Source organism: Mercenaria mercenaria, unplaced genomic scaffold (assembly GCF_021730395.1).
Source record: "Mercenaria mercenaria strain notata unplaced genomic scaffold, MADL_Memer_1 contig_3392, whole genome shotgun sequence".
NCBI classification, from domain to species: Eukaryota; Metazoa; Mollusca; class Bivalvia; order Venerida; family Veneridae; genus Mercenaria; species Mercenaria mercenaria.
Genome location: NW_026461524.1, coordinates 1 through 14,350, shown reverse-complemented (window position 1 = coordinate 14,350; position 14,350 = coordinate 1). Strand labels below are relative to the sequence as shown.

The following is a 14,350-nucleotide window of genomic DNA, read 5'->3' as shown; positions in this document are numbered from 1 at the left end:
TATAGCAAACGCCTGGTTATCTGGTACATAACTTGCATATTTCACTATTTTCTTATTTTTGGATGACGCGAATAAATGTCAAATTTACCGAACTTGAATTCAATGGTCTGGATTCAGAAACTGATTAAGGGTCATTCCATGTCATCTGATAATTTCCTACTTAATTTATCCGCAGTTTTATTCAAGTGCCCAGGTAAATGGAAACAACTTAACCATACTTGTCGATCAATGCACCATAGCCAAATTTCTCGTGCTAGTTCATTCAACTGTTCTTTTCTCCCTCCCATTTTAGATATATACTTTATTGCCGTCGTATTGTCCAAAAATAAATATATATGTTCATTATGCGAATTTGAACACAGATGTTTTAAAGCAAGAAAAGCTGCTTTTAACTCTAAGTAGTTTATATGGTGTATTTTTTCAGTTTCATTCCACTCCCCACTGCACTTAACGTCGTGTGTGACGTCGTGACAACCCCAAGCAAATCCGGAACTATCAGATTCAATTTTCCTATCTGGCTTCTTTAAAGTAATAGGTTTGAATGCAGATGGTAAATTATCAACCCACCACCTTATATGTTGTCTAGCTTTTTCAGAAAGTTTCACTATAGCATCAAAGTCTCCCTTATTTACTTTGAGAAAATAATCTCTTTCAATTTCCAGCGATTTATAGTAAAGTGGTACATACTGTACACCTGGTTCGCTGGCAACACATTTTCCAATGAAACTTGCAAACATTCTAATTGAGACACATGTTTGACCTAGTAACTGTAGTGCAAGATTTATCATGCTCGCAATCTTTTCCGGGGTCAACCTAACAGTCATTGAGACGGAACAAATAATAAATCCCACAAACACAATTTGCTGCGTAGGGTCAATTATCGATTTATCAGGATGCACCGTAAACCCCAGCTGGTCTGCGAGCTGTAAAGTATCTGATACATTATTTTTACACTGGAGATTTGAATCACCCTGCAAATAAACTGTCATCAATGTAGGCCACATTCAAATGACCGATTTTCCTGAGAGATGAAAACATAGGTTTAAGCAATTTTGTAAAAATTCTGGGTGCTGTTGAGAGCCCATTGGGGAGACAAGTAAATTCGTATATCTGTCCTTTCCACATAAACCTAAGAAATTTTCTACACCTTTTTGAAACAGGGACACTATAATAAGCCTGTGCAAAATCGATACTCGCGAAAAAACAGTTTTGTTTAACAAGATTAAGTGCCGTTTTTAACGTTTCCATTTTAAAATGATGTTTTTCCACGTGTTCATTTAATGCCTTCAGATTCAGTATAAGTCGGTAGGTACCATCCTTTTTTTGGTCACAGGGAAATGCCTGATAAGAATTGTGATGACTGAAAATCAGCTTTAACAATGACTTCCATTTTTAGTAATTTTTCAATTTCATTTGATATGAATAAAGTTTCTTGATAGTTAAAGTTGTCGTTTTGTCTAGCAGGAGATAACACTGGCAAAGATTGGAACTCTATAGAATAACCATTTTTAACAATGTCAAGCAGATATTTGTCAGAAGTGATCAAATTCCAACTTTCAAGATTATTTGAAACGTTTCCTGCATGGAAATGTTCAGGAGTATTTTTCAAACAGTTTATATTCACAGATGTTGCGCTATCAGAGATCACTATTTCAGCCCTTTGTGCTTCTGTTGATGTTGATGCTGATGATGACGTTGCTGTTGTTGCTGACGTGGAATTCTGCCGCGTCCGCGGTAAGATGGGCGCTGGTATAAAAAAGAGGTATCAGCCTGTTCATCATGCGCCCGCCTCCTGTACGGGTTGTTATGTCGTTTATGGTACGATTCATAACGTCGTTTTTTGTGTTTCTTTTCATCAACAGTCGCCAACTGTCCAATACGTTTGCTTTCTGTGATAGCTTTCAGTTGTTTTTCCAGATCATCCCCAAAAAGCTGAGATGTTAGTGGTACGCTTGGGGTGCAGAGCTTTTGATATTTCTTAGCCACTGCTGGTTTTAGCATTTTCCTTCTAATGTTAGACAGATCCCTGTGGGCATATGCAAGAAGTTGTATACTTTCCGTCGCCAAGTCGAACAATTCTTCGTTTTCCGTTTTCTTTTCAATCATAATGTTCATCATTTTTACGATGGGGATCATGCCTTTTTGTAAGGAGCAATTGATTCTTTTGAAAAGTAGCATCGGTCTTTTTGTATCGAGCATCAATGCTGTCTTCAAAAAACAGTTCTTCATTCAGTTTTGGCACTGTGAAACTGACAGTTCTCCGGGGTTTTAAACTTTTCGCCCATTTCCAGGCCTTGTCTAAAATCAAAACTGTTTGAAATACCCCTGTTCACTGTTTTCGCCAAATTTTCATTTATAGGGGGGCCGAAATTTGTCTTTACCACAAAAAGTTCATCAAGTTTCTGTAACTTCCCCGAATCAATGTTCCCCGGTGACGTGGTGAGAACACTTTCGCCCCTTCTTGTTCTTTCATCCCCAACAGCTGAATCATCATCACTTGAGTAAGCTGTGTAGTTCGACGGTGCATAGTCATCAGATTCAGAGTCTGACAGTTCGTGATATATGCGTTTTCCCTGCAAGTTTGGTCTAGTCTCCGCAGAACTGCGGGATGAAAGGGCAAGTGAAAGTTTCTGAATTGTTTCTGTTAATGCTGTTAAAGTGTTCTGTTGCTGTGCAGCAACGCTCGTGTAGAAGCGAATTCAGCATCAACATAACTTTTCAAGTCATCATTCTTGCTGCTTGTGCGCATGCGCGAGTTTTCATTTCCGTCGTCAAGCGCGCTGTTCAAGCGGAACGAATTTGAGTTTATTAAAGACCTACTGTCTGTAACTCTGGTGTTTGTGGCAACAGTTTGTGTTGCGAAATGTCACAGTACGCCTCAGTACCTACTGTACTGGATTTTTGAGCGACTGGAGGGCTTGTTAAAGTACAATTCCCTACTGGAATTGCTGTACTTTGCCCAGTTTCATGATCCTCCATATTGAATACACCGAACAGCTGATAAGCCAACACAAAGAAAAAGTACTTTCCAAATTTTAAAGGTTTAAACACTTCTCAAATGTCAAGAAATACAATAATCTATAATCTCTGTCACATAATCCGAATGTTAGAGATTTACAAAGTCAACAAATGTACATAAATTGATAGAAAAACTTATTAATAGTCCGAGAAGAAAAATCTGCAGCCACGCTGATAAGAAAACTTTTGGTTCTGATTGGTCACGTGATAAGATCACATGTTCATCTCATTAACCCTATGTGGTCCAGTGCAGTAGAATTATGCATTTAACAAACTTTCAACAGACACTGCATCGTAAAAAGCTTTTATGGACACATTTCCCTTAGCCTACTCAAAACTATTTTCTCTTGCAATTATAACACACGTTCGCAACGAAATAAAACACAAGAAAATCTCGAATAAACACATACTGAGTACACTTCACTCACTTCGCCTGACTGAAGCGCAAAAGAAACCACGTAACCATTCACCAAAGTGATTTCCTTCTCAATTCTATACGATTTTCACACAATATCTAAATGATACTCAATCATTTTTTTCACCATCTCTGCTTAAACGTATGGACAATTATATACCGGTAAGCTAACGCCCATAAATTTACATACATGGCAACACAATTAATAGCCTTAAGGTAGGACAACTCTAATGGACAATATTCCAAACTTAATTCAAAATGTGTTTTTTATTATCTATATCATACCACTGAATTGTTTTTAAAATATTAGGACACCTTTCCAGGTGAATAATTTTTTTTTTTAAAAATTCCATCCCACCCCATGTTTTCACTTTTACTCAAAATTATCTGACCCCTAGGGTAAATAAAATGGCCATAAATTACTTATATTAAGCAATATAATACTAAATTTGGAGTTTATGGACCAAGAAGTGTTGTATGTTTGCAAATAAGATGATTTAAATGTTTATTTGCAAGACATTTCTTCTAAATTGCATTTACCCATGACAATATGTGCAAACTCAAAAGCACTTTATTCCGCGGCAAAATGTTGTGACGACATTAAAAGTATGATTTTTCCGCAATAATATGATTATTCCAAAACAAATTAATGCTTATTTTTTATAACTGACCTATTCCTAAGGTAAATAAACCATATTTAAAAACTTTGCCCGTCTAGTATTGAAAAAACACCAATGGGAAGTTGGACAGATGGAAATATTTTCATCACTTTATTTCCACTACTACATATCGACAGCTGCCTATAACAATCAGAATCTATGTATTATTGACATTTCTACAAGTTGTTTGGAGTTTATAACAATACAAACACATTTGAATACATTTACTTGTTGGTTTAACCATTTTAATGTAAAATAATATGATATCATTAGGTATTTGATACCTCCAAAAAGTAAATTTGCGGAGACAAAATTTGAGTAAATAATATATCTTACGCATTACATAAATATTTTCTGGTAAATACATTGTATGATGTTTTATAGATAAGAACATTGCAATAAATATAGAACACCTATATTGTTATTTCCTTAATTATCACTGTGGATGTACAGACAAATAAATGTACAGAAAACATTTTTGTCCCTGAACAGTTATTATACCAGAGTATAAAAATCTAGTGATTTTCAAAATATTTAGCAATTTGTGGTACAATCTCTTCCAACACTTTCTTATTGTTAGAGACTCTTGGTAAGCCTTCTGAGTTCTTGGAAATAAACACATCTTTTAAAGCATCTTCCCCACCTCTGGTATGCAACAGTTTTAAGTGATTTATATTCAGACCAGACCCAGCAATGTTTTCAGCGGTAGGTTTTTTTATCACACCTGAATAAATCAACGGATTCAATGATGGCAAATTCAGTGTTTTAGATTTATTGAAAGCCATGTTATTAGCAATTGCTGACTGAGTAAAACTATGAGCCATTAAATCATTACTTGAGAGGTTCACAAACTTGATTAATTTCCCAAGGGCAACCACATCACCCATGGCATTGTGTGCATCGTATGTTTCACCAAGTAAGGATGACACAAGGTCTACTTGTTTCAGTGATGTGTTCGGATAAAGCTTTCGAAACACTGACATGGAGTCAATGAATGCACATTCTGATAACTTATCCTGAGCTCCAATGTTCTTTAATGTAGACACAAGAATGGGAAAGTCAAATCTGCGACCATTGTGAGCTACTAAACATACACTTTTGAATTTGGATATCCAATTAACAAATTCATCCATAGCAGTTTTTATGGACACTGATTGCACTTTTGTTCCATTTACTGTCATTTCCTCATTATAAAATGATATGCCAGTAACAGTTGTTGCAGCCATAGAAATGGGAACTGTTGGTTTAACATATGTATTGAACTGCTCTCCTGACTGTAACTCCACTGCAGCAATCTGTGTAATCTGCGGAAGCACTCCGTCTTTAACTGCAAAACAATTGAAAAAAAATGTATACATATTCACTTTATTCAGAAGTAAATGTCCATTCCCTTACTTCACTTGCACAGATTGTCCAAGTTTTGGAACTGCTAGTGGAGGTTTTACTCTTGTCCCCAGCTTCTCAGACTGACACTTTGGTCGAAAGAGCAAAAAAGTTGCATCAATTAATTGATCAAGCTCTCCCACTCTTGAGCACTGGCACCAGACCAGAAAGAAAATGCCTCTGTACATGTTATACCCTACCCCTAGGTATCATATAAGAACCATGGTCGTGAACGGGAAAATATACTAACCCATTTCAATCGCGTATTTCTTACCTAAAACACGCAGTTCAGTAAATGTGTACTATTGATATTAAACAAGTGGTAATTTATCTTCCGTTGTGTACCTGCCACATTTGTTCAATACTTCTTATCTTAGAAAAACAACGTGTAGTTTATAGTTTTTTCAACGGTACACAAAAAACTTGCTTGAACTTCCCTGGTGAAGTTCCGGTCTAGATTACAGACACACTCTGATTGGCTGATGTGAAAATGTATGTCCGTCGTCATTTTACGACACGTGTACGCTTAAATATTTATATGCAACATAAATGTGCAAAATGAATTAAATAATTTAAACAGAATAGATGTATACCAATGTATGATTTCAAATTCAAAATCATATACAAGATGAATTTCATTCATCATTTCGAGTCTTATCGTAAAACTGTGAATATATTGCATTCTGTTTTTGTTTGTTTACATTTCGCTTAACATGTGCACACTGCCGTGACCTCTAGACCGGATGTTCATTAGGGGAGTTCACGCAAGTTTTTTTCTGTAACGTTGACTAAAGCATAAAATATGTGGAGTATCTCTGCAATATGGAATATTGAGACAATGTGACAGGTGCACGAATGAAGATAAATTATCGCTAGTTTAATATCAATAGTACACATTTACTGAACTGCGTCTTGAAATATGAAATACGCGATTGAAATGGGTTAGTATATTTTCCCGTTCACGACCATGGTTCTTATAGTATACCTAGGGATAGGGTATGACATGTACAGAAGCATTTTCTTTCTGGTCTGGTGCCAGTGCTCTTGGGCATGAAATGATCACTCACGTAATATTGCACCCTTCAGGTAGGCTTTCAAAATAACTTGGAAACATATAAACATATTTAAACGAACTTCCAGACACAATTTCCCCCTATTTCACAAACAATTATCCTTTCAGTTATGCACACAATGTAAACATTTCGCCATGACACTTACTGCTTCTGATTGGCTTATAGGTTATTAATAAAACCCGGCCCGGCCCAGCCCAAACCACGGAAATAGCCGATTCCGATTGTACGGAAACCACCGGAAACTTACGGACGGAAGGCTTATATAATTACGAATGGTGATACCGTCATCTTAATCAAGGCTTTATGTATATTTTGTTTTATTGTTACAAAAGTAGAAGCAAAGTATTTAATATTGATGATACGTATGTTTGATGAAGTACTGCACTTGACATAAGCGAAAACCTAAAATAACAAGATATTTGAATCACACTCAATCAAAGAAGTAATACGTTCGGCAGTCAATGTGTCATTTTGTGTACCGGACAGACAAGAGATAGCATTTTGCAGGATACTTTCAACAGAACTGGACAAGCTAGTTAATGGTGCGTCGTTATTTCACACCTAACTATGTGATACTACGTTGTGTAGTACGGCGAAAGGGTCTATACCGTGCACTGGAAGTATTTATAAAATTTGGTTGCCCGACCGAGATAGCGTTTTAGCATATTAAGTATTAATTTAATAAAAATATCTTGCCTTAGGGAACATATGAATATAAACACTCTTATATTAAGGTTGTCAAAGAGTTGCATTGTTAAGTACACATTTTGCGAAAATTAATTAGAAATGTAAGTTTATGAAATTATTATTATACTCCTTTTGCCTATCTCGGACCAAGATAGATCGAAAATAGATGAACTTCGAAGCTATGCGCTGTTTTCATACTTGTCATTTGTTTCAGGTTGTTGAAGTATTCAAATTTGAATATAAAACTATAAATTATATCAAAAGCTAAAAAAATAGTCCACTTTTTACATTTTTTCATATTAAAGGGAGACAATTACAAAATTTCATAAAAAGTATCAAAGTAAACATTTCCACAAGAGGTATAACTCTATGTAATAAGTCTTTGTTTCTGAAATACAAGAAAACTGAAAAAATATCATAAATTGTTGCTCAAATGATAAATCATATGATTTAGCTTTAAATTGTATGGAGATGATACCCGGAGTTATAGTAAGTTGTAGAAATGAATGAACTGGAGTATAAAATATGAAAGATCGGTCGCAAAGTTTCGAACCCGGACCCCCCCCCCCCCCCCCTCAAAAAAACAAACAAACAAAAAACATGCCCGTTCAGTCTGTTTAAAACAAAACAATAAAAAAACCGGTAAATATCTAATAATCTAACATGGATAAATGGGAGGGTAGTGATAGCAATGAACTTTCGTGTTTTAATGTTAACTTTTTTGTTTTTAAAATGAACATTTTAAACCATGGATTACAAATGTGTGCAATTCAGATGTTAAATTATAATACCCCACACAATGTACAATGCAATTTTTCCCATTAGTTTAACTTGAATAATATATCATATTTACAAGCGTTTTTATATCTCGTGCGCAAAATCGTTATTTTCAATTTCTGCGCATGTGATATTATACAAATATTGCCTTTTGGTGAGGTCGATATGAGCCGCGCCATGAGAAAACCAACATCCGCGCAGTCTGGTCAGGATCCATGCTGTTTGCTAACGGTTTCTCTAATCGCAATAGACAATGTTGGTTTTCTCATGGCGTGGCTCATATGTGGATTTATCGGCCTGATAAAAGCAATATCAACCTCGGACGAATTTATCGACTTGATACCGCTTTAACAGGTCGATAAATCCACATATCGACCACACATAAAAGGCGACAATTGTGGTTCGCGGGGTTCCTACGAAAATTTCGAAGTATGAGATATAAGACTGATATTAGGTCTGTATGTACTAACATCTCCTGTCTTTCATTTGGAAAAAAAAGAAAATCGTTCCGAGTCCACATTTCCTTTGAAGAGCGCCACCTGGCGGCATATGTATTTTTCAAGGGAAATCGCCGTTTTACTGTAATAACCTCATTAAAATTAATATTATTACATTTTTTTCAAACTCAGGAATATAGCTAAATTCAATGTTATTGTTTACATGTTGCGTTTTGTAAATTATTTCATTTGGAAAATGCTTAGATAAAGAGATAGCCGTAGTAGGGGTGGGGAAAAAGAGCGAAAATATTCAATGTATTTCATGGCCGTTTAGCCGAAATAAAATAAAACGGAACGGTCAAAGTTCTTGATTTTTAAATATATTCTTCTTTAATCATTTCTGAACAAGAAAATAAAATAAAAATAATTTCACGGCAGATTTTTTGCAAATTTACTTTTTATTTGTTTTGGTAATGTAAATTTTGTGACGTTGATACACAATGTCGGCGTTAACGTCGCGCAAACGCTGATTTCATTATGTCTTTCATTGATATAAACAGGACCTTCAGAGTTCACAAAAATCTTTAGAATCTTTTTTATTTGAATATATTCACATGATGTACATTGTTGCGTATTTTGCAGTCAATATTTATCTATTACCTAGTAATATATATCAGAGTCAGTTAAAGCTACTTGCCCACAGAATCGGTGAATTTTTTCAACATGTTCATGTTCACCAAGTTTGGCACAAAATGTGAATATGTCGCGCTAAAACATGTACTATAACTACTGAATAATTATGGTATAAGTGGTTGATTTTTTTATGAAAATGTTTAATCTTGCATAACTCGCGTATCTGGCTCCGTATTTAAGGGTTAGTCAAGTGTTGGGAGACGGGGGTGGGGGTGTAGAAAAAATCTTATCAGTTTATCCGCTATGAATTAAAACGGGGCTGTCAAAATTCTTTATTTTCAAACATAGGATTCTTTAATTATTCCCCGACAAGAAAATAGAAAAAAAGAGTGATTTGCAAATTTACATTGAGCCGCGCCATGTAAAAACCAAAATAGTGGCTTTGCGACCAGCATGGATCCAGACGAGCCTGCGCATCCGCGCAGTCTTGTCAAGACTCCATGCTGTTCGCTTTCAAAGCCTATTGCAGTTAGAGAAACTGTTAGCGAACAGCATGGATCCTGACCAGACAACGCGGATGCAAAACCATTATGTTGGTTTTCTCATGGCGCGGCTCATTTTACCTTTCGTATGAAATGTTTAAGTGCGAAACTGAACGACATTCCTTATTGTTTTTCAATATTTCAAGTGACTAGCTAACAACGAAGATACAAGATACGAAATGTGGTGAAACCGTTTTCCAGACAAAAATGAAATACATTTTTAACGAAAAGGAACATTTTGAAGTGTGGCTAAAACATCAATATGTTTCTTTTTTGTTATGATATGTAACTTTATTTAGAGGTTTTGATTTTCATTATAATTCTAATTGTGTATTATATTTATTGCTTTTTAAACCTATATTGAATATTTTCAATAAATAAAATCATGGAATCTTAAGCAGATGATGGATAAATGAGATAATGCCTCTTACGGTAAAAATGTACTTCAGTCTGTGAACTTGAAACCGTTACTTGAATAAAGCTCATTTTGGTGCCGCTTAGTGCATTACATTTATAACGTCATCGTGAATGCACAATGCAAACCGTATTGAGAGAAAACTTGCTTCAAAATGACAGAACAAAAAATAAACTCTAACTCATTTCGCTTCAAAACATTCAGAAAATAATATAAAACAGATACAGCCGACGCAGACGATATTTTAGGATGGAAAGATGGAAGAAGGGTGGTTTAACTGAGGCTGCTCTTGCGAAAGTTTTAGAGGCATGCGTTCATTGTTCAGACCCGCTGTTTCTGTCAGATGTAGTCAAGGAAACGCACGTTCGACATGGTTCACTGTTGTACATACAAAAAGTTTCGATTATAGAATTTTGGCGGCAAATTGGGATCATTCTTATTTGATGAAGGTTTTATTCCAAAATCGAAGTATGGTATTCCAGTGCTGAATGTAATATCAAAAAAGTAACCACTATGATTTCATCTCGTGCATTTCTTTTGGTGTTTCAAAAATTTTAAAAGACGGATAAAACTAAGAAATAAATAAAACCACCATTTACATGTACTTTGAAATGTTTTCGCCAGAATGCTGAAAACAAAATATTTGACTGGTATTTAGTGTAAAAGTGCATTTTGACGCAGATGCGAATAAATTCGGATATTTCAGGACTGCAACTCACTGCAGACCCGGAACGCCTGTATAAATTACAGACCCCGGTATATACCGGATTCAAGCAATTTGAATTAAAATTATCTTTAATGTATATATTTTGTTACCATTGTAATACTAACCCAAACCTTTTGTCAGTATATTATACATATTATACACTAAATGCATGCTGTCTTACAATAATTTGCGTATTTTTGCCGTGCGCCCCGATTGATAATCAGTTCAGGACATGCGCAGAAGACCGCTCCAGCTATGACAGACTGCAATCAGCAACATCGCATAAAGAATGTCCGTGACATTGAGCGCAAAGTGAACAAAAATTATGATATGCAAGTTTACATTTATGCGTTTTGAAGCGCCTTGTCAGATTTTAGGAGATGTTAGTACATACAGACCTAATATCAGTCTTATATCTCATACTTCGAAATTTTCGTAGGAACCCCGCGAACTACCTTAATTGAATACGACGTCGCATTGTTTTAACGTAATAAAGGTTACATTCTACCAATTCAATTCCTTATTTATTTCATATTAATAACAAAACATTCAGACCTCATTTTCAGCACTTTAGAGCATTTCAATGATATGAAAACCATATATGGTCATTTAGTATAACATGTCTTCTTATCAAAAATAGAAAAATATTGACATGTTATGTTGTATATAAGAAAAATAATCTGTTTTGAGAAACATCACCCTCTAAAAATGCCCCCATGAAAACCGCCGTTTAGCACTTACGCGTAGGTAGACATTTTTCGCAAAGAATAAAACTTATTCCAGGAAATTTACAATGAAAATGGTCTAGATCTTTTCTCAATACAATAAGCAATAAACATAAGCCAAAAATTTAACTGTCACCTCCTCATGTCACCCATTATACCAGATTTCATCCATAGCATGGAACTACATTTTGGACTACTTCACATGTAACACTGAGTAGTCACTTCCGGTTTGGTGTAATCCGTCCATAACGTGTGGACGTCACAGCTGGAGGTCAATAAGTGTGTTTGGCTCCGCCTTCGAGAAAATACGACTTTTTATCGTTGAACATGTTACTACATCTAGAACAATGGAAAGGACTATAAATATAGATTTAATGATAAAAAACAATAATTTCATATCACATGCGCAACAACGCTATTTTGTTTTTCTGCGCATGTGATATTACATTTTCATGTCTCTCTATGTGAGATCGATACTTTCGTACTGATTAAAAGACGATGCGCTTATTTATACGTAGGATTAAATTACTTTATCTTGTGTTCATACATGTGTGAACCCGGCCTATTTTTCTTTTCTGCTTTTGAATGATTTGTTCTACATGCAACATTTTGAAAACAATTTTTCATCAAATATTAAACTGAAACTATCACCATCAGATTGGAAATTAACTAACTACTAACTACTAAGAAAATGAGTGCTCTCATTATATGTTCCGTAGTTATCGCCGTTTTTCGAATGTTACTGCTGCTGATTTTGTTGTGAAGTATGCCCATAAATACAGCGATATGACTATACCTATCAAAAAGTATTTTTATACAGCAAAGTCGCGACAATTTCTAAGTGCTTACTAGTAAAGCCTCCTTAATTCTGTCTTCATTATTTGGTAAGTAATAACGTTTTTAATGTTAAAAAACTCATTTCATTAATTTTTCGGTATAATAAAATAAATAAATTAAATGTATTCCCGAGAGGGCGATCACTCGAAATAACTCTATCCGTGACTAACATTTTTCAATGCGACAATTGTAAGTTGCTGTAGAGAAAGAGTTTAGTATCTAAAATGTAAATGTATAATAAAATGTTGACGAAAATGGGCTTAAAATCCTAAAAGGCCACAACAAGAAATAATTCTTCTCTGCTAATTCTGACTTTTAAGTTGGTCGGGACTTTGATATGCACAGTCAAAATTTTCCTAGCACCGCAGCATGAAAATGAACCTGGTAGTCATTTTATAATTTTATTTCATCCAAAAACATTTCAGGAACATTTTCAGAAAATAAAACATACATACTGAGTGGCGAACGATCAGTAAAATGTTTAATAAGAAGTACTGTATTATGTTTTTCATTACGCCGCTTTTGTGTGTAAGTAAGTAAGTAAGTAAGTAAGTAAGTAAGTAAGTAAGTTTTATTTGGCACAAGTGTACATGACATGGCAATATAGCGATAAAACAAGTGACAAATCAATGCATAATAAATATTACATAGTGACAAACCAACAAATCATTAGACAGTTATATCATATTACTCAGCAAAGCCATGTAATGCTCACCAATACCAGGGATAACACAAAAAAGATGAAATGATTCCTCTTATTTCCATTGTGGTCCCTGTTATTGGCGGCATGACACAGAAAGTCATGTTTATCTGTTATATTTTGAGTAATAAAGCAAGATACATAATCTTAAATACTGAATAATTTATGAAAGCTAATTGAGATCACATATATGTATCACAGTAAAGGATTTATCACATAATATTTCATGAGGAATGATCAGTGAAGGATAAGATGATCAAAAAGTTGTCAGCCAAAATAGAAAACTCACTACTTCTGACGAAAATAGAAATATTTATACTTTAAAAATGTAAGTATAGCTACATTTAAATGAAATCAGTACAGCAGCAAAAATAAAAAAAATATAAATGACAGATAAGAATTATATTGTCTGTTTAAATCAATTAAAAGATTTTAATATGCTACAACTAAAAGACTATTAAAATCAATTAGGCATTAAAAAGGATTTGATGGCATGTTTAAATGAATGGGAAGATTCAATATCCCTAAGATGTTGAGGGAGACCATTCCACAAAACAATCCCATTGTAAGCAAAAGACTTTCTACCAAAGCTATCCATCCTCTCTGGCAAAGAAAACCGACCAGTATCAACAAAGGAATAATTAGAATCAAAAGAACTTGATGATGGAAGTGCAGACACTCTAGATCTGGTAAAATGGTCATGGGCTGGAAAATGGGATGTAAAATGCTCCTTAAGATATTCCGGTGCAGTGCCTGACTTTATTCTATGGACATGACAGAGAGTTATCTGATCTACTCTCTTTGAGACAGGCAACCAATTTAGAGACTTGAATTGCTCTGACCCAACATGAGACCTACTATCCATGTTCAAAACAAATCTGATCATTTTGTTTTGAGTAGTTTGAAGCCTATTTTTCCAATACTTGGTCAAACTTGGATACCAACTAGAGCATACATAATCAAAATGACACTGTAACAGAGACATTACCAAAAGCTTCTTAGTATGAAGATCCAAGAACTGGTTCTTTCTATGAAGGAATTTTAACCGAGCATTAGACTTTGTGACCACTGAACTAGCAATTTCATCACCGGAAAGATTTTGGTCTAATGTAGCACCCAGATACTTCACTGAACTGGTTGCTTGAATGTTTGTACCATTACAAGAAACATTTATAGCATTTTGTGTCTTTAACCTAGGCTTAGACCCAAAGAGAATAGACTCTGTTTTACCAAGATGGAGTGAAAGCTTGTTGTCAATAAGCCATTCACTTACTTTTTTCATTCCATAGATAAAATAGACCCAATATCAGCTATACTTTTACCATATACAAGAATTCCAGAGT

General features: G+C 34.8%; 1 protein-coding gene across 1 annotated transcript; it reads right to left on the bottom strand.

The window, feature by feature from the left end:
• Window positions 1–4,399: 4,399 nt before the first annotated feature.
• Window positions 4,400–5,450, bottom strand: LOC128553026 (uncharacterized). Its single transcript, XM_053534130.1, has one exon. It carries the CDS (start codon window positions 5,448–5,450, stop codon window positions 4,608–4,610), a length of 843 nt encoding a protein of 280 aa, XP_053390105.1. The 3' UTR covers window positions 4,400–4,607.
• Between the last annotated feature and the right edge of the window lie 8,900 nt (window positions 5,451–14,350).

What these genes read in the sequence shown, in the direction of transcription:
- LOC128553026 (XM_053534130.1), bottom strand. Translation starts at nt 5,450, where the DNA reads ATGTATACATTTTTTTTCAATTGTTTTGCAGTTAAAGACGGAGTGCTT.